The sequence below is a fragment of the Sylvia atricapilla genome, chromosome 3, assembly GCF_009819655.1.
Source record: "Sylvia atricapilla isolate bSylAtr1 chromosome 3, bSylAtr1.pri, whole genome shotgun sequence".
In the NCBI taxonomy this organism is placed as follows: Eukaryota; Metazoa; Chordata; class Aves; order Passeriformes; family Sylviidae; genus Sylvia; species Sylvia atricapilla.
This window is the reverse complement of record NC_089142.1, coordinates 82,894,003-82,920,874: the sequence shown is the minus strand read 5'-3', so window position 1 is coordinate 82,920,874 and position 26,872 is coordinate 82,894,003. Positions and strand designations below refer to the sequence as shown.

The 26,872-nt window shown below is 59.7% G+C and overlaps 1 protein-coding gene across 4 annotated transcripts; it reads right to left on the bottom strand.

Annotated features, from left to right (window-relative positions):
* Positions 1–1,516: 1,516 nt before the first annotated feature.
* LOC136359390 (spectrin beta chain, non-erythrocytic 2-like) lies at positions 1,517–21,093 on the bottom strand. Of its 4 annotated transcripts, none has more exons than XM_066315991.1 (33): positions 20,406–21,093; positions 17,216–17,323; positions 15,677–15,832; positions 14,865–14,996; positions 14,584–14,775; positions 14,419–14,502; positions 14,194–14,312; positions 13,930–14,044; positions 13,579–13,665; positions 13,174–13,289; positions 12,853–12,997; positions 12,532–12,638; positions 12,332–12,410; positions 12,042–12,167; positions 11,835–11,966; positions 11,319–11,575; positions 11,078–11,201; positions 10,720–10,914; positions 10,260–10,415; positions 9,575–9,795; positions 9,084–9,261; positions 8,621–8,767; positions 7,996–8,394; positions 7,552–7,671; positions 4,920–6,419; positions 4,428–4,508; positions 4,110–4,196; positions 3,896–3,987; positions 3,609–3,694; positions 2,974–3,040; positions 2,690–2,850; positions 2,281–2,415; positions 1,517–2,069 (listed from the first exon to the last, which is right to left on the bottom strand). In XM_066315991.1, the coding sequence occupies exons 1-33, from the start codon at positions 20,832–20,834 to the stop codon at positions 1,834–1,836; spliced, it is 6,369 nt and encodes a 2,122-aa protein (XP_066172088.1). In that variant the 5' UTR covers positions 20,835–21,093; the 3' UTR covers positions 1,517–1,833. The 4 variants fall into 4 exon arrangements, with proteins under 4 accessions (XP_066172088.1, XP_066172090.1, XP_066172089.1 ...); XM_066315993.1 differs by having other exon boundaries at positions 12,332–12,407; XM_066315992.1 differs by having other exon boundaries at positions 13,579–13,662.
* Between the last annotated feature and the right edge of the window lie 5,779 nt (positions 21,094–26,872).

The window sequence follows — 26,872 nt, the reverse complement described above, 5'->3', positions numbered from 1 at the left end:
GCACGGGCAGATTAGTGGTGGTGGGGAGGGGAGGAATTGGCTTCTGCCATAGGAACTACAGGCAAGATTCGTCAGCGGGGCCAAGTGCCAGCACAGGGGAGGAGAGAGGGGAGGCTGTGGGGGGGCAGCCACCTCGAGGGGAGAGTGAAGCTTGTACAAGGGGGGGTACCGAAAGCGGTGCTGCAGGTGCCAGCATCGTCCCTGGGATGGTGTTAGCTCTCTAGTGGCACATGTCATCCCACGCTCCTGTGCTGGCCTGGGGCCATGGTGGGACCCTTGTTGAGCTCCCACCCCACTATGGGTCAGCATCGACCCATGGGGCCAGCGGGGGGGGGGGGGCTTAGTAAAACACCCTGCACCCACTGCCCCTCTGCTGGGCCCCGCAGCTGCTCAGGAATGAACTGGCCCCAGCCCACCAGCTGCTCTCCTGATATGTGCAGCCAGAGCCGGAATGCTGTGCCTTGGCCTCTTCACTGGCCTGGCCCCTGCCCAGGGCATCTCTCCTCCCAGCCTTACCATCCTGCCCGTCATTTCCCATTAAGGAAGTGCAGGCAGCTGAGCTTTGGTGCTGGAGGAAAACAGGTGTCAGAGCCAAGTGGAGGGTGGTAAGACACAGGGGAAGCTCAGAAAGCACACCCGCGCCCACAAAGCAGCACCTCACACCGGCATTTCCTGCACCCCTTGCTGGGAACATGGAGAAAGTCCCTCTGCTGGCGAACCTGCTGTGCCCACCTCCACTTCACTGCCTGTCTCACAGCCCCAGGAAGACTGAAGGAGGGAGATGGGGTGGCAGGAGCATTTCTGCTCTCCCAGCCCTTACTGCAGAGCTGGGCTACAGCCAGCACTGCTATTTTAAGCCCCACAATGTGTTTGAGGAGGCGAGTGGTGTGCACAGCTGAGCCTCACAGCCCGATGGGGAGAGGCCCTGCTACCCACGTCCCTGGAAACTTCCCCCTCTCCCTCTAGGGCTGGTACAGGTTCAGGGCAGGTTGGATCAGCTGCTTTTCCCCCCTCCCAGTACAGGCGCCAATTGGGGTAGTTGAAACTGGCATGGTCTGGTGAAGTTACTGCAAAAATATCTGGGCTGCAGGAAAGGGGGTCTAGCCACCCCCTCACCGCCCCTGGTCTGTGTCATGCAGCATTCACCTGCTGTGACCTAGGCTGGCAGCTATCCTCTGAGAGAGCAAGGCTGGGCAGGCTTGGCAGGGCTGTGCAGGCAGGAGTATTTACTCCGTAGGTAGTGACTTCCCTGCTAAGCTCCCAGGGCAGGGAAAAGGGGCCCAGATAGCTTGTGGGATTAGCTGGGCTGAGCGCAGGCAGAGAGGAAGCACGAGACAAAGCATCCATGTGAGAGGCATCAAACGGCTCAGGCTTCCCCACAGGCAGGACTGAACCTCACTGCAGGGCCCTCCTCATGTGACATTCCTCTGACTCCTTAGCAAGGACCACATTGCAGAGAGCTCCTTTCCTCCTCTGCCGACAGGTGCTGCTGGACAAAAAAGCTCCCACACTGAGCGTCTATTTATCTTTTAATAAAAACCATCATCCACCCCCCTCTGCTTGTGCTGTGTCACTAGGATGCCTGGGGAGCCAGCAGCACCCAGGGAGAGCACTGGGCAGGAGAGGTGCTCAGCACCAGGCTGAGGCTGGGGGCTGCAGTGGCTGGGGCACAGGGCCGCCCCAGGGCTGGCTGGAGCAGAGGCACTTGGCACAGCCTCCTGTCCCTGGGGACGCAGCGAGCCATGAACTGGTGCTGGGAGCAGAGACCATGCCAGAATAGCCCAAGAGTAGGACAAGAGGCAGGTTAGGGCATTTTCTCCCTTTGTCTGGGGCTCACTCTTTCTTCCCAAAGAACTTCTTGAAGACAGATTTGTTCTTGCTGCGAGGGGGGCTGGTGGTCTTCTCCCCTCGTGTGTCCCGGGGGCTCCCTGTTCGGGCCACAAAGGAGTGACAGCGTGCCCGGGGTGTGGCCGACACCTGCTCCCCTATGTACAGTGTGACGGAGTAACTGCTCCCGGCCTCCGCCGGCTCCTGGGGCACGGCCAGTGGGGTGATCTTCTGGTAGGTGGCTGCAAGAAGGAGCACTCAGTGGAAGGGGCAGGGTGCCAGCAGGCCCTGGCAAGCCCTCTAGAGCCCTTCCCAAATGGGGGGTGCGGCCAAGGGCACAGGTATGTAGAACCAGGTGCGTGCTGGAGCAGCATCGCATCTGTCCTCGGCTGTCTGTGGGGACAGAGGCAGTGGTGCCACCTCCTGGCGGTGACAGCGAAATCAGGACTGTACCTGAGGTGAAGGAGTAGGACCTCCTCTTGTTGGCCACCAGCCCATAGTCGTCTTCTGGGCAGATGTTGTCCCACAGTCCGGGGGACGCCCTGGGTGACCACTGCTGCCCCTTGTGCCCAGTCCCCTGAGCATTCTCTGAAGCAGAATGGAGACATGTTACAAGGCAAGGCCATCACAGGACACCCCTCTGTCAGCCCCAAAGAGAAGAGGAAAATGTATGACTATCTCAGTATTCCAGGAAGTGAAGTAAATGTTCCTTTCCCCAAGTCCCAAGCCTTGGGACTCCTGGCCCAGATACCATCAAGTTCAAGACTGACAGCCTTCAGCCTCCTCCAGCTGTCTCCCATGTACCTCTAGTTGGGCAGAGGAGCGGGGGGACAGTGGCAACCCAGCCAGACAGGAAAGTCACCTGCTGCTGCCACAGTCCCATCGACTGGGCCATCTTGGCTGCCCAGAGGCCGCTGCAGTAGTGTGCTTGCACAGGGTAACACAACCTCCTGGCTCTTGGTGGTTGTGACCTGATGATGTCCCTGGAGGTGGGAAGTCCCAGGGCTGGAGACCTTGCTGAAACTGAAAGTAGTAGAGATTTAGCAAACCACACTGGCCCACCAATGGCCTGCTGGAGCAGCACTCACTGGCAAATGTGGGAGAGAGTCATAGCAAGACCCAGCTGGCCAGCTCCTGGCTACTCACCTACCAGTACCAGCAGTGCCCTCGACACGCTGTGCTGCCGCCTGGAAGTAATCCACTTTGGGGAAACCTGGGGGCACAGTAAACATCCTGCTGGATGCTGGCAGTGCCCAGGACTGTTGCCTAGATCCAGTTCCTGATCCGAGTGCCCAGGCTGCATGGCTGGCTCCTCCAACCTCCTGCTGTAGTGCCTGTTTTTGGGCCTTACAACCAGCCTAGGATTTCATAGCAGGGCTTGAACTCCTCAGGTATGGGTACAGCAACAGGAAGACTTCGGTATTAACAGTCTCCTTGCCTCAAGGGCAAGCAAGGCATTTCCAAGCCCAGAGGATATGGAGGAAGACCAAGGCACAATTATAATTTTCCTGACACAGGCTTTTTGCTGTTGAGGCACCACTGACGTCAGTTGTGCTATTCCTGATTTATAGCTGTGTATGTGGTGTGAAAACAAAGCCTCCAAATCCTGCCTGGCAAAGAACTGCTGTTCCCAAGGCAGGCTAGGAGGATGCATAAATCAGAGTAAAATGTTATGCTGCTTCTCTTCTGACCCCCCATGTATCAAAGGACTCAGCAGGGGCTGGACAAACATGGTAACCACATAGAGCTGGGCCCCTGCTCTTCCTGCAAGGGCTGCTCACCTGAGTTTTGCTGCAGCTTGGAGACCCACTCGTTCATAAGCGGCTGGGTGGGAGCCCTCAGGAGGTATTCAGAGCCATCCTGAAGCCTGCAGGGAGAGGGAGAGGGGAAGAACAATGATGTCAGGTGCAGATATGGCAGCCCCCACCGACCAGAAAAGAGAAGCAGGTGAGAAATGAGGAAGGAAATCTTCATCTAAGCACTGAGCTGGTCCTGCCTGGGGGTGTTGGTATTTGCCTGCCCCAGCGGGCACACACTGGGGAGTAACTGCCTTGGACTGGGGACTCACTGAAGCCTGAAGCAGTTGGTCTTCTTGGTGTACTCGGCATCTGGGGTGCAGACTGCCCCGGAGAGGTTCAGGGGAAGGGCCACCACGGAGCTCTGCAGCACAAGGGAAAGCAGGAGCAAAAGTTGGACAGCTCTGCCTTCCCCAGCCATGGGGCCCAGAGCCACCACCCTGCTGCCAGCCCCCTCCCGTGTCTCCCCAATCTCCCCCAGCACACCTTGAGGCTGTCCCTGCGGTCCTGGTAGAAGCACAGTGTCTGCCTCATCAGCACAGTGTGAAAGAGGCCCCAGGCCCGGCAGCTGGCCTGTGGGACACAAGCAGGGGACAGCTGTGATGCTAACAGCTTTGGAAGAAGACAGATGGTCTCATGCCACTCAAAATGCAGCCCAGCCCCTCTGAGGCTCTTGCCTCTCTGCCCTTCCAGAATGGCCAGTAGCACTGCTCTGGTGGTTCCAGGAACATCCCTGGATTCCCTCCATCCCCAGCCATGTCCCAGCACCCCTGTCCCAAAGAAGCCCCACAGCCATGTCTATACCTTTCTCCCTCCTGCCTGCAATACGTGCTTCCTTTCCAGCGTCCCCTCCATCATCTGAAACTCCATTTTACCGGGAAGGACCTGCAAGGGCACGGAGGGTGAGCAAAAACTTCTCTGGGGCTGGTGGTGCCACCCCAGCCTCCATGCACAGGAGGTCTCTATGACCTGCCCCTGGTGAGCTATGCAAAAGTGGGAGTGGGATGACAATGAGGAACAACTTTCTCGCCTAGGCAGGGGCTGGGCTGTGTGTCAGCTTTAGGGGTGAAGTGCCACTTTGCTGAGGCTATGGGTTGGTGTGTGGAGTGTGCTGCAGGGACCCCAAATACCACACCTAGCCCTTCCCCACCAGCTGAAGAAAAGGAGCCACTGAAGTAAGGAAGTCCCCCAAAATACAGGTTGTGTTTGCTGGAGTGGGTAACCCAGCTGCTGCCTTGGGTGTTTCCCAGCTCCCTCCCCGACCCTGAGGGAGAGTCCTTGGCCTGTGGATCTCACCTTGCTGCTCTCTCTCTCCTCTTGCCTGTGCCTCTGCTGATCCCAGGCACTGGAGGCATCCAGGGGGGCCGCAGACACCAGCTCCTCCACGTGGGGAGAAACCTTGAGCCTACTGGGGCTGCCACTGTGCACCACCCCAGGGCTCTTTTCTCCTGATGGGCTGTGGAGCAGCTGGGCAGTGGTAGGAAGGGTGAATTTGGCCACTAGCACGTTGTTGGCTGATGAGAGAATGAGGGGCCCGCCAGCAGTGGCAGTGGGGCTGGGCAAGCTGCCCACCCTGCTGCCCGTCCGGTGGCTGGCACAGCTGCCTCCTGGTGGGCTCTCTGCCTGTTGCTCCTGTGCCCCATCCCAGATGGCCTGCAGCTCCTCCTCCTCTTCCTCAAACTGCCTGTGGGCAGGGTGGCAAACTTCTCTAGCGCCCAGTGCAGGGCTCTGGGGCTGTGGAGACCCCAGTGCCCACTCAAAGACAGAGAGCTGGGTGGGAGTGGCAGGGGAAGCTGGAGACCCTCTGGGCTGGCTGCTGCTGGCTGGCTGCTGTGCACAGGCAGGGCTGGGGAGGGCTCCAGCCATGCCTGGGATGCTGGCAGGTGATGATCCAAGCTCTAGCCAAGCAGCCCTGTGATGCCTGGCCCTGCCACTGGCAGTGGGGCTGTCATCCGGGCCAAAGTGGGTGGTCAGCTCATCCCCAACACCGACACGGGATTGCCAGCTCGGCCTCAAGTCCAGAAGGTCTCTACTGGTGCTGCTGGGGTGCTGCAGGTTCCAGTGCTCCTTCCCAGCACAGTGTGCCCTTTGCTGGCTGTAGCTGGGGTTGAAGCTCACCTCCTCGAACCACGTTCCTTGCTCACCCTTGGGGGACATCCCCAGCCTCTTGCTGGGCTCCTGGGGACGGTGCCCATCTTCCTGCCATCCAACTCCATGTGTGCCTGCGGACTTCCAAGGCCTCACCCCTCGATCCTGCCTCTGCTCCTGCCCCTCTGCCTCCTGCTGCCGCGCTGCAGCCCCTCGGTGGCACCCCAGGACCACCGCGTCCCGTGGCAGCTCCAGGCTGAGCACAGAGCCCAAGGAAACACGGGGGCACGTGATTTTTGGCTTAGGGAGGCAGGGGCTCTGAGGGGCTGCCCCGCACTCGGCGTCGATGTCCTGCACCAGCGGGTTCCTGACATAGAGGAGCAGCTCTCCCAGCTGAGGTCCAGCAGTAGCTGCCCCTGCCCCGCCCTTCCTCCAGCCGCACTTCTGAGGCCATGTGTTGCTGGGCCCATGGCATTCCTCAGGTGTGGGCCGCAGGGAGCTGTCGCCCATGATGCCTTGGAGGGTCAGCAGCCGGGCCTGCTCTGCCCTGGCCTGCTCCCGCCGCTGCAGGCTGTTGAAGAGACAGCCAGCCCCGGCCTTAGGCAGGGTGTGGGAGACAGCCGGCATCCCACCGCTGCACGCCGGAGGGCGGCGGACAACAGCGGGTGGCCGCTTTGCCGTGCAGGTTTTCCTGGCCTCCACCTGCACCTGAGGAAACAGAGAAGGAGAGAGGGGTGATACCCAGCGTTGGAGCTTCCGCCCCCCTGTGCCAACTGCCCCCTTTCCAAGCTGCATCTGGGAAATCAGGGAGCTGCACGGGCAGGCAGACAAAAATGCTCACCAGCAGCACATGCAGTGCTGGGAATGACAGAGCTTCACCTCAGTCCCCTGAGGGCTGCTCACACGCTGGTAGGGTAGAGACAGACAAGGGAACCTGCCCACGATGGAGTCCCCCAGGTGTGGTACAGCTGGGGCTGACTCTTCCATACAGCTGTTCCCTGGCACTGCTAACCTCCAAGCTATCACTTTTGGGTGGCTATTGAGACAGCAGTCACTGCTGTAGCTGCCTGCCAGCCCTGTATGCTCCAGGCAGTAAAGCAAGGAATGCAAAGGCAAGGACTGAGTGCAGACCCTTCCCCTCCTGTTCCTGGCAGACCTTCTCCCGGGCTTCCACAGCTGCAAGAGCCTGCAGGAGCTGGAACAGGGTTCCCCTGTATCCATTAGGCTGGATGACACCCATTACCAAAACCCTCCTGGCAGCCCAGCAGCCCCTCACCCTGCCTCAATGCCCTCCAGCCTCTCTGTCCGCCTGCCCTCTCCCTCGAGCTACTGAGCCTGGCTGCCCTTGGGGCTCTTCACACACAAACCTTTTTGCACAGGCTCTGGAACAACAAACAGATGCAAGCCCAAACAAATTCCCAGACTCCCAGCCCCAGGGTTACAAGCCAAGAAACCTGGAGTGAGACCCCCACCTCGGCGAAACGTGCACCTCACACAGCCCCAACCACTCTTGTCCTCTTCAGCTGGCTACAGAAGGAACTGCTGCTGTCCCACAGCAATGGGGTGGGGAGCCTATCCCACTGGCCACCAGCTAGCCATACCTCCCATGGCCACCCAAAGCATTTGAATTGGGGGGCCAAACTGCAGCAAGCCCTGCCTGAGCCCCCTCTTTACACGTTCCAGCACCCACACTCTGGACTCTACAGCACCAGAAGGGTTTTCCCTCTCCCAGTGGACCACTGCCAACAGGGCACAGTGGCATGGCCAGGAGGGTTGGTGGCAGGCAGGTTCACGCCATGCAGTCGCTCTGCCCAGCATGCAGCCTTTCCCAGGACGTTACCTCTTCTGCCAGCTGGCGAGGTGGCTTTCTTTTTCGCTTTAAGCTACCCCAAGTGTTTCCTAAAAGCCCCTGGCAACGCTTCCAAAAGGTTTTACAGCCTGAGTGTTTAGTGGCGGGGAGCTGAGCAAGGGGAGAGAAAGAGACACACAGAGAGGACAGAGTGGGCAAGGAGCTGCAGCAGGAGAGCACAGGCAAAGTGGGCGGTGCAAGCCGGCCTCAGCCCTAAGGCATCACGCAGCATCAGCATAGCCAAAGGCCCCTCTCCTGAGACTGACACAGCCCCAGCAGCTCACTTAGAAATGGCCTAGAGGGGTCTCAGCTTGAGGGTTACCCTACAGCCCTCGCAGCTTCCCAGTCTACATGGGGCACAGCTCCAGAGAGCTGCCCTGGCTGGGTGGCCACTTGCCCGTGGTTCTGCCAAAGCCACCCACCATCCCCCCGTACCGTTGGCAGTGCCTCCTCCCCCGGCCGCTCGCTGCTGGCCTGCTGCTGTGCCTTCTTCTTCTCGCCCTTCTTGCCAATGCTGAGGATGAGGTTGACCGTCCCCCCGAGACCACAGGGGCCCCGCGGTGGCAGCAGCAGTGTGGAGGTCTCAGCAGCATCCCAGGTGGCAGCCTCCTTGAGGGGGTCTGAATCATGGGGTGTTTTGCTGCTCTGCTCCCCCCAGCTCTGCTCCCCTCCTGATGGGGCATCTGAGAGCGGTGATGCGGGTGGGGAGATGGCTGTTTTCTCTGGAAGTTTTGGCTCTAATCTTTGCACAGGCTCGAGGAGGGAGCAGGGCATGAACTTCACTGGGCTGTGAATACTTTCCAGCTGGGGTGGATCACGAGAGGCATGCTGCTTCTGGGGAGCAAGGCAAGAGACAGAACATGAAGCAAGGGCTGCTGGAGCTAGGCATTTTCTCAGTACAGCCTTCCCTTTGCCCTGCCTGAACGCCAGAGACTCCCAGAGGTATTGGCACACATCCCTCCCCTACTTCTCTACCACCCACTCCATCCAATGCTTCTGCTACCCTCAGCCTTAAGGCTGGTCCTTCTCCCTGACAGTCTCAGCATGGCTAGGTACTCACTTGACCAGTGGGGGATGTGCTTGAGAGGCTCTCTGGGTCCCTCCTGACCTCCTGTCTGCTCCCCAGTTCCTGCTGATGCCTCTGTGCTCGCCAGCGCACCAGCACCCAGCCCAGCATGCTCTGCAGCTCTTCCAAGCGCTCCTTTATCTGAGGGGAGGAGAGATGCTGGGCAGCCTGCAAGGACTCCTGGCTCAGGAACACTGACCCTACCAGGGTATCTCACAACAGAGCAGTTAGGAGGTTTTTGGGAGTGAGATATAGTCACAGTCACATCAGCTCAGATCTCCGGATCCACTGGATGAAACTCCTTCCTGCCCTGAGCAGCTCCAGGGATGCATAGCTGTCCCCATCCCACTTACTGGGGCTCCGCACCCACACCTTGCTCTTTTTTTCACGGTCTGTCCCTAGAAGACTTCAGGAAGTGCTGGGAATTTTCCCCCAACCCTACTTCCCCTGTCCTTACTGTTGCACTCAGGTAGTGCTCCTCAGACACCAGCTGCTGCCCTGCTGCTGCTAGTGCCTCAAACTCCTTGAGTTTCTCTTCGATTCTCCTCTCCAGTTCCTCACATGGAGTCTCCGGGAGACTGGAGCTGCTTGGGCTTTCAGAGAAGATCTGAGCCCGTGTGTCCTCTGTCCAGGAGCTGTGAGCACATGAAAGACAGGCTGAGGATTGAACCAACCCTTCTTCAGACCTGCAGGCCCCAGGGAAGCCATTCCCATGCTCAGGGCTAGCTGGAAGCAGCTCAGTGGGGTTGTGGCAAGGCTGTTGGGACAGGACAAGATGCTGCAGGGCTGCCTCACAACACACAGCTGTGGTGTAACCCTGCATTCCAGGCTCCCCATGGTCACGTCTGGCTGCAGCTTCAGCACTGCCCACATACTTGCCAATGCCATGCTCTCACCAGCTCCCCCTCACCCACCACAGAACACCAACAGTAGCTCAGTGCCACTTACATCATGGCTAAATAATCCTTGAAGAAGTGCCAGAGCCGGCTGGCCTGCTGCACGCGGAGCCGGGTCTCCCGCAGCAGCTCTCGCAGCCCTGCCCAGGCCCACAGAGTCTCCTGCAGCTCCCGGCTGACGGGGCACTGCCGAGAGGGGCACAGCTCTTGCAAGCGGGCAGCTGCCCTCTCCAGCTCCTCCAGCTGCCCTTGCAGGGTCTGTGACACTGCATGCTAAAGATCACAAGGCAGGAAAGGTTTGAGATGCATCCAACCCCTCTGAACCCAGGCTGGACTACCCTGCATTCCGGGATGCAGGGACAGAGGGGAGGATGCTGGTACATGGCAGCAGAGAGTGGGCAGAGCTAGCCTCTGTGGGGAGCACAGGAGGAGCACAGAGCTGCCTGGCTTCCCTGCCCTGTGTGCATGAGTCGCTTCCCCACCAGTGGGAAGACGAGGGAGGTGCTGGCAGCTGGGTGTTGGCACACGGGATCTGATGCAAGCTCTGTCCCCTTGCCTGGCCCATGCTATCAGAGGAGAGCACAGCAGGCAGATCCCAGCTCCACTGGAAAATTCCAGCCCATCTGCCACAGTGTGCCAAGGCTTACAACACCTGGGCCCCCGGAGTGGGGCCAGTGCCTCACTAGGAAAGTCCCAGCCAGCCGGGACACCTCCCTGGCAGTGCTGCCCTGACTCACCTCCATCTCCTGCTGGCAGCGTAGCAAGTCCTGCAGCCCTTGCAGGTCCTTCTCACTCTTCACTGTGGTGAAGCTGTTCTCTGCTAGGGCAATGTCTTGAGACAGCACCTTGGCTCTGCGCTGAAGGGCTTCCAGCTGTGGGGATATCTTTGCCACCTGGATGGGCAGGAGGGGGACACAGAGGGAGATTAGCCCCGGGGTGGAAGCCCCTGTGCTACCATCTGCCACACAGCCCCAGCCCACCCCAGCCCGGGGACACCCTGCCATGCAGCTGCAAAAGGGCAGGTGCCAGCCATGGAAGAGACAAGGATAATACCAGCCTCGCACAGAGTGGTCCCCATGAATCCCAGTGCCCTTGTGTTCCACTGAGGACAGTTGAAGCCCATGCCCTGTCCAAATTAGCTGCATGTCCAGCTGCAGATGAACCACCATGCCCAGGCCCCCTGCCTCCATTCCCTACCAGGCGCTCCAGGCTCTCCGTCTCCGCTGCCACCTCCATGACCCGCTCCCGCTCCTTCGCCGCATCATTCAGCATCTCCACGGCCTCCTGCAGCTCTCCCAAGGGGCGGCTCATGTCCTCACTGCTTGGAGATGTCTCAGCCTGGGCTGAGAGCAGGGGAAAACACCCCTGCGAGCCGCAATGCCCGCTCCCTGGCTGAAGGCAGCAGAAACACCAGATGTAAGAGACGGGGCGTGACACCCCAGGCAGCTGAGCTGGAGGAGAGCACCCAATAGGGCCCCTTGCCAACCACAGATCAACCCTTGATCCAGTCCCAGGTGCTGTGTGATCCCAAGGGATGCCTGGCCATGCTGCTCACCACTGCAGATCCCTGCTGGCTCCGTGCCTCCTCCTCTTGCAGGTCCTGCAGGAACTCAGACAGCACCAGGGAGTCCCGCAGATCTGCTGCCCGGTGCCGCAGGGCTGCCTGCACATGTGCCAACCTGTGGGGAGAGGTGCTCATCAGAGGTGCCGGCAGCTTCTGCTCCTCCTCGGGGACAGCATCCTCCTCCCCACCCAACCTGGGGACTAGAGAAGAGGCACCCTCCTCCAGGACTCACTTCTCCTCCACCATCTCCACTTTCCTCTGCATCTTCCTTGCCCCCTCGTGCTCAGTGGGCGACTCGCCTGCTGCTTCTTCCCGCAGTGCCTGCAGCTTGAGGCCACACAGCAGGAGCTGCTTCTCCAGCTGGCTCAATTCTTCCAGGTCCTGGCGCAGCTCCGCTGGGCTTCTCATGGCAGCTGGTTCCAAAAGTGACCCAGCCACGGCTTGCAGCCACTGCTCAGCCTGGTCCAGCTCCCCCACCAGCCTCAGTGCCTTCAGGGAGAGGAGGGAGCCCATCAGCCTGCCTCTGAGCCACCCAGAGGAGGCAGGAGCTATGCTGGCATCCCACTGGGGGTACCTGGGGCACAGGCAGCACAGTGGGAGAAGTGTGCCATCTGCAAGGCCAGCCAGACACGTCGATGCTGGTGTTGCAGCTCCAGGCCCCACAGGTGCCAGCCTCACTTGGTGATCCCCAGCCAGCTGCTACAACTGGAGCGTGCCCTGTGCCCACCCTAGCCCTGACTCCACATACCTTATCGATTTCTTGCAGCACTACGCCATTCTCCTGGTGCTTCCTCTGCAGGTCCTCCCACAACTCCCCCAGTTCCCGCAGCATGGCCTCCACCTGAGGGCTCCCGGGAGGCCTCCCTCGTGCTGGTCCCTCCTGGGAGGCAGGGAGAAGAGTTACGATGGTCCCCACGTGGTGTCTTCCCCCCACCCCACATCCAAGCAGGCTCACCAGGAGCACAGCCCTGGCACTGGAGCTGGGGGCCAGGGGCTCTTGCTGCATCCGTGCTGCCTCCAGGCTCACCGCTGGACATGGGGGGACTCCCACACCCACAGTCTCCTTGTACGGCGATAGAGTCTGCCGAGGAGCAGGAGACATGCTGGGTTAGCCCAGACCAGGTGTGTGTGCACAAGCATGCATGCCCACAAGCAGCAGGAGGGGGTCAGGGAAGTGAGTCCTTCCCCAACACTGTCTCCTCTTGGACGGGCAGGGAGCAAATGGGACTCTTGGGGAGACATTACCGCATTCACCACCTGGCAGACGTCCTGCACTTGGGTCTCCAGCTGCTGCATCCCCCACTCAGCCTCTGCCTCTCTCCTCCTCCAGCAGAGAGAGGAGAGGGATAGTCAGGACTGCAAGGTTCCCCCTTGCACAGGAGAGCCCCATCCCTGTCCCCTCTGACTCTGTCCCGCTCCCACAGCCACCTCCACAAAGCTGGTACCTTTTGTTGTCCCCTCCATGAGGGGGCTGTCCCACTGCTGGGGAGCCAGGGCTGCTCTCCTCTCCTTTCTTGTGCTCTGCCATCTTCTCCAGCACATCTTTTGGTACCTGTGGCACAAAGGTTCCCATTCCTCCTTGGCCAGCACAAAGCATTCACCTGCTTCGCCCAGGGCCTGACACTTATCACCTCCCATAACTGGTGGGACCAGATCCAGGAGGGTTCAGCTTGGATTCTGCCCGACACCTGAACCCCTTTCCCATAGGCTCCCTTGTCTTCTCAAAGCAGAGGAGCTGAAGATGCCTGGAGGAAGACAGTGCTTACCATGCTGCCGAGTCCTCTTGTCCATTTGGCCGCTGCTTCCTTACCCACAGCCCCATGACTGCCATCTTCTCCTCGAGGCTCAACATTTGGAGCTGCAGCTTTGCCCCCTGGGGAACTGCTTGCCTTCCCAGGAGCCTTCCCTGCTCTGGGAAAGGAAGGCAAGAGAAGCCCAGGGAAGCAGAGGGTGAAGAGAGACCTTGAGTGGAGCTGGTGCCCCAGAGACAGTCTGCTAGAGGCTAACCCAGGTCTTTCCCAAGCCTCTGGCTCCAGTGCTGGGAGTCAGGGTTGGGGCCCTGGTGCTCCTGCCCAGCTATGCTCTACCTCAGTGCCTGCTGGAGCTGTGCCCAGCTCTCCTTCACATCTCGGTGCTTTGAGGTGACTCGGGCTGCCAGGCTGGGCTGCAAGTTTAGGAGCTGGGACACTGTCACATCCAGCATCTGGAGAAAAGAGAGCAGCTGGGAAGTGATGGAGACAGGGTTCATGAGGGATGAACACCATGGCCATGGGGAGGGTGGGTGATGACAACACATCTTCTGGGGGCAGAAGAGGCAGTGAGTGCCTATCCCAAGTCCTTGGCTGCCCTTGGGGAGACTCCCCCATCCATCACACAGCCTCAGCCACCCACACAGCACTGGTGGTGGCAGAGGTGACCTGGTAAGGCTCACATTCCCCCTCTGTCAGGTTGCTCCCCAGGGCTCAGAGGACAAGGCAGAGTCTTGCACTCACCATCACCTGGCTGGCTATGTCCCGGACATCCCGATCCTGGCATGGCTCGCCCTCCCCTGGCTTCCCTGTATTGCAGATGCTGCTCTGCTGTAAGAAGAGGCCACGGTCAGCAATGGGAGGAGGACAGGGCCCTGCTCCCAGCTCCAGCAGAAAGAAACAGTGCAAAGCTGCACTTGCCAACCTGGCTCCCTTTCTCCATCCCCTGGTTCTCTCCCCAGACCCCAGGCTGAGAGTGCTGGAACCACAGGAGCCTCCACACAGGGAACAAGAGCAAGGTGATGCCCACCAAGTTTCATTCAGGCCATGCAGCAGCCCCACATACCAGGGTGAACCTGGCCCCAGTGCAGATACCTTTGCGTGGATGGCCCCGAGCAGGAGATCTGCTTGCTGGAGGAAAGAGGCCACCTCCAGGGCCAGCTGCAGAGCCTCGTGGTGCTCCTTCAGGGTCCCCTGCAGCCGCAGCCACCTGAGTAGGTGGAAGGGGAAAGGTGAATGGCAGTCTGTGCCTGTCTGGGGAGCTGTGCAGATCTAGGAAGTCTGAGAGGTCCTGCTTCCCAGTCGGTCAGCTCCTGGTGCGTCGCTCAGCCCTGCTCAGCCCACGTGTCCTTCACTCACGTTTTATTGAGGTGCTTGCGCCGGGCTGAGATGTTTCTGCCCTCACTTTTGCTTTGTTTCTCCAGCTTCTGGGCCAGGCTGTTCAGCTCCTTGTGCAGACTCTGGAACTGCTGCTCCTCCTGGCCCAAGCAGAGAGGAAAGACATCAGCATCCCTCCTCAGGGACCTGTGCCATACCCTTAGTCTCAAGGAATTTGGGGTCCCTGACAGGCTGGAAGCCTCTCACCTGCTTCAAGTCAAGGATGCGGCGGGTGAGCTGGATCTTGTCTGGGCTTTCCTGCAGGAGGGCTGCCAGAGAGGGCTTCTCCTCCTGGGCCAGGCAAGGGTGTGAGAAGGTGGGGGGACAGCCAAGCTGTTCCCTTCCCCAGACTGTGTTTCCCATCCCCCAAACCTTGTGCTTGATCCACGCCTCCAGCCGCTCAGCTTTCCTGTTAAAGTCCTGCAGACTCCGCAGCCCGCCCAGGGCTTTGCTCTGGCTGGCAGCCGTCTGCTTCAGGAGCTGCCACTGGTCCTGCAGGGCCAGCAGCTGCCTCCGCACGGCCTCAGCACTGGGGCTGGCCCTCCACATCAGCTGCTCGCCCATCTGTGGGGCCAAGGGACTCAGCATCAGGGTTTCCCAGGGACCCTGCGGGTAATGGGAGCAATGCCACGCCATGCCCTGCCTGGCCTCACCTGATTGAGCTTTATCAGTGTGTTCTCAAAATCCTTCATGTCCCGCTGCAAGGTCTGAGCCACTTCCTCCCAGTCCTGGAGGTCACAGCCGTCCTTCAGGTCCCGCAGCTTGCCTCGCACCCAGCTCTCTGCCTGCAGCACACCAAGAGCCACGTGGCAGCCCACACCAGAGCCTCAAGAACATGGCTTTGGGCACCCAAGCCCAAACCTTCCCAAAACTGTGACAGGGACTGGAGTGCACCCTTTCAGCTGACATCCCATTTGCTCTGGGAATCCACAGGCCAGCACAGGCACTCAGGACAGCATCTGTGGCAATGGCGTGTGAAGGTGTGCAGCACTTCACTTCTTTCCAACCTCTGCCTCAGCCCAGCCGGAGAAGCTGGGCTTGCCCAAGCAGGCCAGTCTGCACAGAACATCCCTGCACAAAGCATCTCTCCTTGCTGCACCCTGCTCCCCAGTGCAAACACCCATGCATTCTTCCCACCATGGCATGGAAGCAGCCCTCCCACCATCTCGGTTCCCATGCTGCTGGGGAGGAACAGGGTCCGGGCGGAGGAGAACGGGGACGGGAGGAGCATGCGCACACGGAGAGGAAGCAGGGCCCTGGTGTGGGCTGACCCCCTCTCCCTGGGGCTCACAGCCAGGGAGAGGCAGCCAAACATGATCTCATGCCACAACCATGGCTTCGCTCGGGCTGGGAGTTCAGCCCTCCCTGCTGAGCACCCCACCCCACAGCTCACATGAAAGGCTGCCGGTGGCCCTCCATCCCACTTCCTGTGCAGCCCCCTGGGCGAGGGCCCAGCTGGCCTTACCTGCAGCATCTCCCGGTTGAACTGGGCTCTCAGAGGACTCAGGTCAAGCTGGGGGGCTGTGCCCACTTCGCTTCGCCCACTGCATCTTGGTGCTGCAGCAGACTCCTTGCCCTTAGGGCTCTCTTTTTGGGGTGATGACACTGGGGATCCTGCCAGCTGCGGGGAGCAGAGGAGGGGTGGGGGGTGTCAGTGTGCTGCCCCAGGGAGCCCTCCCCATCACCTCCCAGGAGCATTTCAGAAACCCAGATGAAGTAAGTCAGCATGCCTTATTCTTGATTCCACTCCTTCACTGACATATTTAGGGTTCTCCTTCAGGGCACTGAGGTACCACTTCCCTCTACAAAGGCCACACGGGTGGCTTTTGCAACTCCAGCAGGAGGTTGTTGGGCTGTCCCTCAAGTGGGTCACTCCCTCGGTCATTCTAGGCTGTTGGGATGGCACCCAGCACCTGGACTGGTCCTGGCACCCACACTGGAGATGGATGCAGTGCTTGCTGCCCCTCCAGCCTGAGGCAGTGCATCTCTGTGAGGAGCATTCATGCCTATAGATTCTGTTTGGTGTCTCGCAGGAGGATGCTGCCAGAAGATGAGATTGAGGGGCCATGGGGCAGGTTCCTGGTAAGCCCCACCACTCCTTTGGTGGCACCCAAAACCCCCATCCCTGGTGAGTGGTTGGAGGGGGCAGAGCGCGCAGCATCTCCCTCAGGATTTGGCCTTGTGGGCAGTCGACGCTGACGAAACCCTCTGTCAGGGTTCCAGCTCTGCCAGGGGTGAAAGCAAAGGTCAGCCAATGAAAGTGCTGGCCCTTCTCCAAACTCAGCCCTGGGACCAGCTGCACACAGCCCAGGGGACAGCACCATCACCCGGGCACTTACTTCCCACCCTTCTGCCCAGAGATGGGGATCTGACTGCACACTAACTGGTGGCAAACAGGAAACCAAGCACTTTCAGGAGGAGCCCAAAGGTGCAGGGCTTGCTGCCTCAATTCAGCAGGCAGAAATTGCTCCTGAGGCCAGCCTGGGACAGTCCTTTCTCCTTGAGAGGGCTGGGTGTGAGCTGCCCCCCTGGGTCTTAGCTGCCTCTGAGCCCACCAGGGAGCAATTTCCCAGGAGCCTGTGGAGCAGTGGAGTTCGGGCAACTGTTTCAGGCTCTCTAAGCACTCTGGCATCTGCTCTGCTGACAGCATGGGACTCACTTTCCAATCCTGTTCTACTTAACCACAAGAACTACAGAAATCCTCTGTAATTTTTTTTAATAGCAACACAGATTCTCAGGCCCTCCTGTGACTCTGTGACCTTTAGTCGCTTGTCTCAGCCAGGGCTGGAGGAGCCCATAATCTGGCTCTCTTAGAAGCAGTAAAACCTCTGTGTGCTGCCCGGGGGGGGCTGATTCCTTGCCCCATCATGCCTAGCTTGTTTCTGCACTCACTGAAAGAGGCAAGGCTCCATCCACACCTGGGCACACTACCAGCAACCAGCCTCATTGCTCAGCTCCAAGCTGCATGTCATGCCCCTCCAATGTTGAGGGCAGGGAGACATACCGCATAGAAGGGAGAACGTCTGTCCACTGAAGAGAAGAAAACACTGGCCTGAACACTCCCAGGCTCCTGCTGCTTGTCCTCCGCATCCACATCCTTCCTGAGGAAGACCTAGAGGCAGGAAGGCACAGCTCTGAGCGTGGTAGGGCTTAACTGTCCCAGCAGCCAAGGGGACAGAGGAGCATTCACCCACCTCCCCCTGCCCTGGGCCAGAGGTGCTGCTTGGCTGTGCTCCGGCCCATCCCTTCTTAAGCATCTAGGCCAGGCTCTTCCAAACAGCATCCACAGCTCCCACCTCGTGTTCAGCAAGTGGCAAGAGCTCCTAAGCCTGCTTTGCTCAGTGCCTTCTCCATTTTAGCTCTCAGTAACCCAAACACCCTTTTCTCTCCTTCAATCAACTCTAAAACCAGCAGAGACCCACTTAGTGATCGCCACTGGTTCCTGGTCATCTAAGGATGTTCAGGGTGAGACTCCTCTGCCCTCTTCCAGGACAGTAGGGCAGAGGCATGAGGGCACAGGATGATGTTAACTCCAACATCATGAACTTGAATCCTCTCAGCTGCCAACCCCTGATCTTAGCCTAGCTGGGAGATGAGTTAAGGAGGAAGCTGGCTTGCAGGGAAGGGCTTCCAAAGGACAGGGGTGAGGGTGGAAGCAGGAGAGGCAGGAGGAAGGAAGTTCAGGAACTGCAGCCAGGCACAGAGAGGATGTCCAGGATGAACTCCACATTACCTTATCCTTGATGCAGCACAGCCCCAGGAGGAGAGGTGCGTGGGATTGTTTGGATCATGCCCAAGGGCATTAAGCCTCATCCTCTACAGATGGATCTTTTCTTGGGCTGCTGGATATAACAGGGTAATTTACGGACCTCCTTCCACTCCCTTTCTGGGGCCACCTTGCTCTCTCTGTAAGAGCCATCCAAGCAGGCACAGGGCAACAGAGACAGGGTGGTGGACAACGTGTGGTGCCCTGACAACCCCTCCTCTGCGACCGCTGCAAACGAGGTGCCGGATCAGCCAGAGCCAACACTGTTGCTCAGCCCCTCCAAACTGAGGACACTGTCCAAGGGAAACGAACCTAGGCAAATCAGAACTCCCTCCCTGCACAGAACATGGCTTCCCACCATCTTTCCAGGACTGCAGAAGAGTCCTGATACGAATGGCAGCCCCCAGCATAGAGCTGCTGCCACTGAAAAGGCTCAGAGCCCTACAGACAGCCCAACAGCTGTAAAACCCCTAGGAGAACAGCACCTTTCCAAGGAAAGGACCTTTCCAAGGGCCTGCAAAGCTTGGCCCATGGCTCCAGAGGACAGACCACTGCCACATGCCACAGCATCCCATCCCAAGCAGGAAGAACAGTCAGGGTACAAGGCTGAATCACAGCCCAGCAGGCACAGTGAAAACTCAGCAGGACGGTATCAGAAGGGGAAGGCACCTCCTTGCCTGACCACGGGGCTGAGAGGCCTGGATCCATATTTAGGGAATGATAGGGAGCTAAATGTGAAGTGCCTGTGAGGCATAAGACCCTAGAAGGTGCTATGCAGTAACATCTCATGCTGGCTCCCAGGGCTCAGCTGTGGGAGACAAGCCTGCAGGTGACACGGGAGCTTTATTTAAAGTCCCTGTCTCACGATCCGTCAGCCGCAGGAAAACAGGGCTGCCAGCACAGCGATGACTTCATCTTTCCCGCAGAGCTGCTCCACCGGGACTACCCCCCCCTCCTCAGTCCCTCTGGCTCGAGCTGGGTCCTCGATCCGGCAAAACAACAAACTTTCTCAGCAGCCGAAGTCTGGGAGAAGGGGCTGTGCCTGCCTCAGCATGCATGAGGTGCTGTGCTGTGCTAGCAGGACCCCAGGCTTCATGACATGAGCGAAGCCACACGTGAAATGAGTGCAGCAGCCTCAGCTGCCGCCTCTGCAAACACTTCTTTCCCCCGAAGAGCAGAATTAACACGGCACGTATGCTTGCCGCATTCCCAGAGAACAGGCGCCAGTGACTTCCCACGACCAAGAGGAACGGAGCCAGACCCTCCTAGGCAGCGCTGTGCTCATCCCGGAGGAGCCCCTCATTCCTACGGTGCAAGAGTGGAGGACAAATCCAAGGGCTACGGGACACTCTTGGGAAAGCATTACGGTGCTCTGTGTGAGAGATAATGTCTCTCCTCTCCTACAGCTGCCACATGTCTTCCCCTGCCCCCAGTTCCTTCTTTCCCTCCCAAAGCTCCATCTTGCAGCCTGCCCACCTCTTTCAGCTCCACACGCTCATGCTGGACAGGGAGGAGGGGCCGATCCTGGCAGCCTCCCGAGAGTCCCACACCACGGTGCCCAGCCTGTGTCCCTACCTTATATGAAAGAGGGGAGCCCTCATGCCGATGCCCTTTGGGCTGCGCAGACTCCGGCCGCCCAGCGAGGAGCTGCTTGCGTGCCGGAGGAAGCGGCACCTCTTACGAGGCTGTGCCTGGCCTTTATTGGCAATGAAGATGAGGGTTTTGGCAGTGGGCTGCGCGGCTCTCCCTAGCACTGTCCTGCCGGGAAACCAGCTGTTGCAGGTCAGGGTTAAATCCCAAGGAGTTCCTGCCTGTTCTTGCCAGAAACCGCGACTTCTCTGAGATGCCTTCTGCCCCATCCCACCCGGAGAGGGGGTCTCCCGGGCTCCGGCACTGTTGAATTCGTACCTCTGCGCCTGCTAGCGCTCAGACTTGGAGGGCGGGGTGCCGAGAACCCTGGGTCCCGATCCTAGCCTTGTCCCAGCTTTGTCTGGCTGTGTGGCCCTTCATGAGTCACTTCCCTTCTCCCAGCCTCCGTTTCCCCTCTGGTAAATGAGAGAGTGAGTTCCCAGCTCCCCGCACTCAACTGCATCACCACAGGCACCTCTAACGCTGAGCCCCCCATAGCCAGGCTCCGGGGAAGGGCTTTTCTGGCTCATCTCAGCCGCAGGGAAAGCTCATCTCCGCTCACCCGCGAAGACTTCCCGCCCTCCAGCCTGATGGGACAGAGAAGTGCATGGGGGGGCACACGGGAGGAAGAACAACTACCCCGGGAGCCCTGCAACGACTGCTACCTGGACGGCATGGGGACAAGGCAACAGGGATGGGCGCAGCCTCCCCGGGACCTATGCACCCCTCGGCAGCGAGGAATGGGGAACTGCAGGGAAGACGGGGCGAGAGCAGGGCGCAGGGTTCCGGGATCGCTTACCTTGAACTGAGCTTTCCCTGTCCTGCTGTTGTTGTTGTTGTGGTTCCTCTCGCCGCCGGCGCGGGCAGGGTCCCCGGGTCCCCCCGCCTCTCCCGAGCCAGCGTCCCCGTACCAGTTGGACAGCGTGATCTTCTTAATGGAGCGGGCTAGGGAGCTGCGGTTCAGGCGGTCCTCGTCGGTGCCCCCGTCCTCACCGGGGCTGGGGCTGCGGGGCTGCCCCGCGGGGGCGGCGGGGCCGGCCCGGGCGTGGGCCAGGTAGAGGGAGATGCGCTCGTTGATGCTGCGACGGAGGCCGCGGTGGCTGTCCAGCGCGGACGCGAGGGCGATGCCGGGACAGGCGTCTCCGGGGAAGTCCGCGGCACACTTGGGCAGCGAGAGCCTGGTGCTGATGGTGAAGGGCTGCACCTTCCTCGCCGTGCTGCCCGACATCCTCGCCCTCCCCGCTGCCCGTCGCGGGCAGCGGGGGCCCCGGCCCGGGCACCGCGGGGAGAAGCGGCCGTGCGGAGCCCTCGCCGCCCGGGAGAGCGGGTGATGGAGATCGCCCGGGCAGCGCCGGCTCCTTCCCCGGGGCGGGCGGGGGCGCTCAGCGGCGGGGCGGCCCCGCGGCGGGGGGCAGCGGCCCGGGGGGCGGCCCAGCAACCATGGCCGGAGCGGCGAGACTCGGGCGGCCGTCCGGCCTCGGCTGCCTGGGCGGGCCCTCCGCCCCCGCCGGGGCGCGTCCCCTCCCCTGCCCGGTCCCTCCTCCCGCGGCGGGCCGGGCAGGCGGGAGGAGCCGCCGCGCCCTGCAGGGTCGCTCTCGTCCCGTCGCTGTCCCTGCCCGTGGCCGGCCGGGATCAGTCGTCCGCCTTCTTGCGCAGGTTGAGGAGGCAGAGCAGGCAGGTGAGCAGGGCCTGGCGGCTCTCCTGGGAGCGCAGCCGGCGCCCCAGGCGGCGGAGCGGCGGCAGCAGGCGCCGGCGGGCCAGCGGCAGCAGGCGGGCGAGCAGGGCGCGCAGCAGCGGGGCGGCCAGCGGCGGGGCGGGCATGCTGCCCCCGAGCCTGCGGGCACAGTGTCACACCCCGGCTGACCCCGGCTGAGTAGCGGCGGTGCTCGGCAGCTCCTCACGTTTTGGAACGTCTGAGCTGAGCGGGATGTTGGGGGGTCCGGACCCCCCTGAGAGCGGGGGGCTGCTTGGGGCAGGCTCGAGAGAGAAGCACTGGAGGGGGCTCCTTCCCGCCTCTTCCCCCGGTCCCTCTTACCCTCTTTGGGATCCTTCCTGCTCCGGGACACCACTCAGCTCGTTCTCCCGGAGCAGCCTGGATTGTTCAGCTTCCCCAGCGTGAGCCTGCCACCAGCCCAAGTGGCAGGAACTGCTCCAGAGCAAGGGACAACAAAACCCCCCCAGCTGTTCATTTAAATGCCCCCTCCTCCCAGCCCGACACACACTCCCTGAAAGTGATACTGCTTCCCAGCCGAGGCCCCATTTGTCGGGGTGGCAGTGTAGGGGAGAGAAGGGGGGCAAGGAAGGATCAACATCTGCCCACCACAGAAATGTGGGCTGGCAGGGTGGGGTTCTGTTTCAGTACAAGGTTTTGCCATAGCCCTTGAGCAGGCAGCTGAGTCCAAAATATGCTTGCCTCTCATTCCCTGCCAGTGCCAGCAATTGTCACCCTGCCACATAAGGGCCAGGAATGCAGACCAAGTGAGCCAACGAGGAGAGTGGGCAAGGGATGGCCCAAGGTGTAGCCCACTGAGGAGCAATTGGGTATTTCCCTGAGAAAGAGCTTTGATTTGGCTCCATGAGTGGCTCAAGAGCAGGATGGTAAGAGTGTCTTGCACTTTCCAGCTGTCTTCCAGTGTTCCCAAGCTGAGATAGCTTGGGGCAAGCAGCCAGGGGAGCACAAGCTAGCCAGAGTGAGGTTGCAGGCAGGAAGGTCCATGGTCATGTCTGTGTCCTTCCACTTCCCTTCTGTGCCCAACTTTTGTTTTGCTCCTGGTGGATATTTGTCTTCATTTCCTTCCCCGTGTTCACTTCCAAAACCCTGCCAAGGCCCTGCTTTTGGTTCTTGCTCAGGAAGAATTTAGGAGAATGAAGAGACACGAGGGACCAAAAGCTACTGCTCCATTTCCCTGCCTGCCTGCTGTAAGCTGTCCCTTGCCCAGTAAGTCCAATCCAAGGCTGGTTAGTTCAGCCAGGGTGACCCTTTCCAGCCCCATGGATTCTTCTCAGGGAGCCAGCCATGGATGAGGAAAGCAGGCTGGCCATGCCTCAGCACAGGGACACCACGTGCTGAAAGCAGAAACAGCTCCTCGATGGCCCCAAGAGCTTCAAGGACCGGGGTTGACGTCAGCCCCTTGGGCCTGGCTCCCCGGAGGCTCCGGGGCTCCGGGTGTGCTGTGGTCAGAGGCCGCAGTGCAGGCTCAGGGCTCTGCTGTGCACTGCCCCCAGCTCCCTGCTGGCCGCCCTGCGGGGAGCGGGAAGAGCCCAGATGAAGGAAGCAGGGCCAAAGCTTTGCTGCAGCTGTGTCAGGGTTTATGTTTCCCCAGGAAGGAGCATCTCCCCTTCCATCACTGGCAGTGGGTGCAGTGCTTGGCCTGCCCTTGAGACTCTCGGGTTCACTGTGCTGCAGCCAATCCCAGATAAGCCTTGCTTGGTGCCTTGATTTGTCCAGTACAGCTCCACTCCTCTCCTTGTACAGAGGGCACTTGCAGCATCCTCTGAGCAGGCTGGGGACCACTGGGATGAAAACACAGCATCCCAGGTCAGCGTTAGCAATGACAGTAATGGAGGAGAGTGGATATCTTATTCCCTAGGCAGCCTTTTCCTAGGAAAAGCCCTACCTGAGCTGGGGGAACTGATCATCCTGCTGTCCCTGCTGGGGATCCTGTCCTCCAGTCCCATGGGGAAAGGGAGGTACTGACCAGGTGCAGAGATGCTGCAGCACATTCCTAGGAGCATTGCCTCTGGGTGTTGCATTGTATCTGAGTGTTATGTTGCCGAGATACACAAGGGAGTGGATGGAAAATTCTTTGGGAACAAAGGGGCTGTAGTGTGTGGCCTCTGCAGAAACCTGTTCCTTCCTGGGGAGGGAGCACAGGAGGCTCTCACCCTGCTTCGAGAGCCAGATGCTTGCAACATCCGAACACTGGGAAGAAGGAGGGGCAGGGCTTAATTGCCAAGCTCTTGGGACTCAAAAAAAGGCAGATTTTTGTCTCTTGCCAAAAATTCAGAGACCTTGCCAGAGTCACTTTCCCCATCTGGAAGGTCAGGGTCTTTAGCCTCCAACTGGCCAATAGTGTAGCCTAGTTAACTTGCTCCTCTGTCAAGTAATGCCCAGAGCTGGGAAGAGAATGCAACCTTGAAAGAAAACAAAATTGCACCAGTATCTACTTCGAAACGCAAGATTTAGGGCAGCAGAGTCCTCCTGCCTGTGTGTTTCCTAGGCCAAGGCAAGCAGAGCCTTGCTGCAACTTCTCTGATCCATGGAGGACTTTCTGGTCCTGCAATCACTGCTCTGTCTCTCAACACTTTTTACTTGTCTATGTTTCATCCTTCTCCACCAAGGGACTCAAAACTCCTCACCAGATGGTTGGCTTATGTTTTGCTGGGTACGTGTCAAGACCGCTTCCTTTCAGGCATCTGTTTTCTTTATTGTATCAATTTCATAACCACGTATCACCTATTAATTGATGGGAAGGGCTGAGATCCACTTCCTGAGCATAAACAGGGACTGTATACCCCTTCATAGTACTTATTTCTCTCAGATGATCAGTTAGCAGCTGTACAACAGCAAACAAGGAGCAGGAGATGCCCCTGGGCAGCACGAGGATTGATGTGGGCTTCTGGTAAGCCTGTGGGTGGAGCAGTGCTGGTGAGATAGCAGGGCTGGAAGCAGCCCACACAGGGATCTATCCTCAGGGTGGTGGCAGGACTGTTCAGAGCTGTCCTCTCCTCCTCCTCTTCTTCTCCCTGCCATCCCAAAGCCCTGAGAGTTCAGCTTGTCCAAAGCCCAGCCCCTTCCTTCTTGCTGCTGAGCACGGGTGAGCTCACAACCCACACATCCTCTGGGCAGATCCTGGGGCTGGAGCCAGCTGGCACTTCCATCTCCTCTGGGAGAGGATGAACCCGCCGGGAGGCTGCCTCAGAGGAGGTACAGCTGGAGGGCCATGGGTGTGTGTCATGCCAGCATCTGGGCAGGAGATGGCTGTGCTACCTCCTGGTACAGCTCCTCTGGTTGCTGCTGCCCTTCTGTGGAGAGAATGTCTTCCAAGCAGTCCCGTGCCCCATCAACACAACTGGCAGATATGGCACAGGCCACCCCATGAGTGACCTGCCAGCACTCAGCTGCTCCCAGAACAGCACCTCTGCTCCGCAGGAGGCCGAGAGCCTCATGCCATCTCAGAGGCAGGCACAGGGGACAGAGCTGCCATCGGCACCTGCCGATGCCTAAATAGGCTGTTGTATGATAAAACCTCCATAATATTCTGCAGGGATTCTGGAGAGAAGGGCATCTTCACAAGATGTATGAGATTTGCTGCAAATTTGCTCTGGGCAGCACTGGGAGCTCTCAGAAATGGCAGGGGAGGAAGGTGAGAGTCAGGAAGGCTAAGAGTATTTGTTTTAGGAAACCTTACCCTTTTGGCAGGGATCTCAGAGGGTGCTGGTGGTGGGGACAGTGGTGGCACCCAAGCACCCAGTCCCATGCAGGAGGAGCACAGGCCATTCCTACTGAGGAGGGACGCAAGTGCTATAAATAGGTTGTTTAATGCACTGTGGCCAGGCCTTGGAAAGCCCCAGGCCATGCACATTCCCTGCTGCTGGCACTGAGACGGCAGCTGTTGAAAAAGGCTGAATCCAGCAGCTGCTGGCTGGTGCTCCTGGCCCCTGCCCCAAGCCCCAGCTCTCCTGCTCCCCTTGTAGGGTGGCTGAGACCTTAGCATCCTTTGGCACAGGTGCAGAGGCTTACCAGTGTGATGCCAGCTCTGTACTGGTGTTGGTGCTGCTTCCTGAGCCAGCAGTGACTGCAGGATGCTGCTGGTGCCGGAGGGACAAGGAGGATGAGGAGAGGGCTTTCCTCCCTGATGCCCCTTGCAGTAGTGGGGAGACTGCTGTGCCTGGCTGGGAGCTGTGGGGCCATGCTCACCAGTCAGCTGCTGCCCACCCACGAGCCCTCAGCTGTGGCTCTCCCCAGCCCCAGCTTGAGATGCTGGGCTGGGCCCCCACCCCCCGGCTCTGCTCACACAAAGGCCCCTTGTGCCCACGGGAATGACATTCCTGCAGTCGTGGGCCCGGGGCAGAGTGAAGCGCAGCCAAGGGGGAGATGCCAGAGCCCAGCTGCTGGGGCAGCTGGTGGGGCCAGGTGGGGATGAACTGTGGCCCTGGCCCCCCTCCTGTGCCTGAGGGATGGACATGAGCAGCTGGTGGGAGAGGGAGAACCCCCAGGAAGGGCAGGCAGCTCTGGCCTGCTGGAGGCAGGGCCATATGAGGTGCAGGAAATTCCGGGATGTTGGGGAGCAGGAGCAGCGGTGCTGTACATCCATGGGTGCTGCTGGCCCACCCAACAGGGACCTCTGGCATAGGTGTGGGAAAGGCTTTTGCTGACTAGTGCCTGTCCTAAGATAAACCCAAAGCTAAGAGCAGGTTTGGTCACATCTTGCCCCCTTTCTACTCACCTCGCCTCACCTCAGCATTTAAGGCATCTCATGGGCATCTTCCTTGTCCCCCTTGCAATGAGGAGGATGAGCCAGGCTGCTTTTAGCGGCATTAGCTGGCAGCTGGGGAAGTCTCCACCTGCTGACCCTCTGCCAGCTGCCAGGGCCGGCGAGGGAAGGGATCTACCAGCTGGCACCTAGAGGGAGGGAGGGAGGGAGGGGGCTTCTGGTAAGGCTATGCCAGGGGCACCTGTCATCTCAAAGCCAGCGTGTCACCATGCCCTATAATTGGGCCTGTGTGTGCATGATGAGGCCCTGCAGCTGGGACAGCTCTGCCTGCCTGCACCCCTGCCTGTCCGCTGTTCTGTCCCACCTGAGCCTTGTTTGGCAGGGGATTTGGGATTGCATGGAGTAGCAGGAAGCCTGGGCTGGCAAGCCCTAAGGTACTCCCACCCCAAAGGGAGGCAGCTCATCTCACAGGTTGTCAAGAAACAAGCACAAGTAGCCCAACTCTATCCAGCCCTGGGAAGCCTCTGTAGGAGAGGGCGGCCTTGTGAGGCAGCTGGAGGGCTGTTTCCTCCTGCTGGCACACCTCAGCTCCTGTCCATGCGCTGAGCCAGGCTGGCTTGCCCCAAAACTGGGTACTGCCCCACTGTGGGGACACAGAGAGGTGTCCCAGAGGTTTGTGGTCCCAGAGAGCTGGGCTGGTCCAAAGGGCACCCGTATAAGGGATATTGAGATGCTGGAATGGATAAGGTATCCAAGGTCACTCCTCTTACAAATGCTGAGTACCCCTGGGCCATCCAGGCTGCAATGTCCTTTTGGAGTGTGAGTAAGG

What these genes read in the sequence shown, in the direction of transcription:
- LOC136359390 (XM_066315991.1), bottom strand. Translation starts at nt 20,834, where the DNA reads ATGTCGGGCAGCACGGCGAGGAAGGTGCAGCCCTTCACCATCAGCACC. An exon ending in TCAACCGGGAGATGCTGCAG is followed by an intron (nt 14,997 to 15,676) that starts GTAAGGCCAGCT and finishes GGTGTGCTGCAG; the next exon opens with GCAGAGAGCTGGGTGCGAGG. An exon ending in TGCTGCAAGAAATCGATAAG is followed by an intron (nt 11,576 to 11,834) that starts GTATGTGGAGTC and finishes CTCTCCCTGAAG; the next exon opens with GCACTGAGGCTGGTGGGGGA.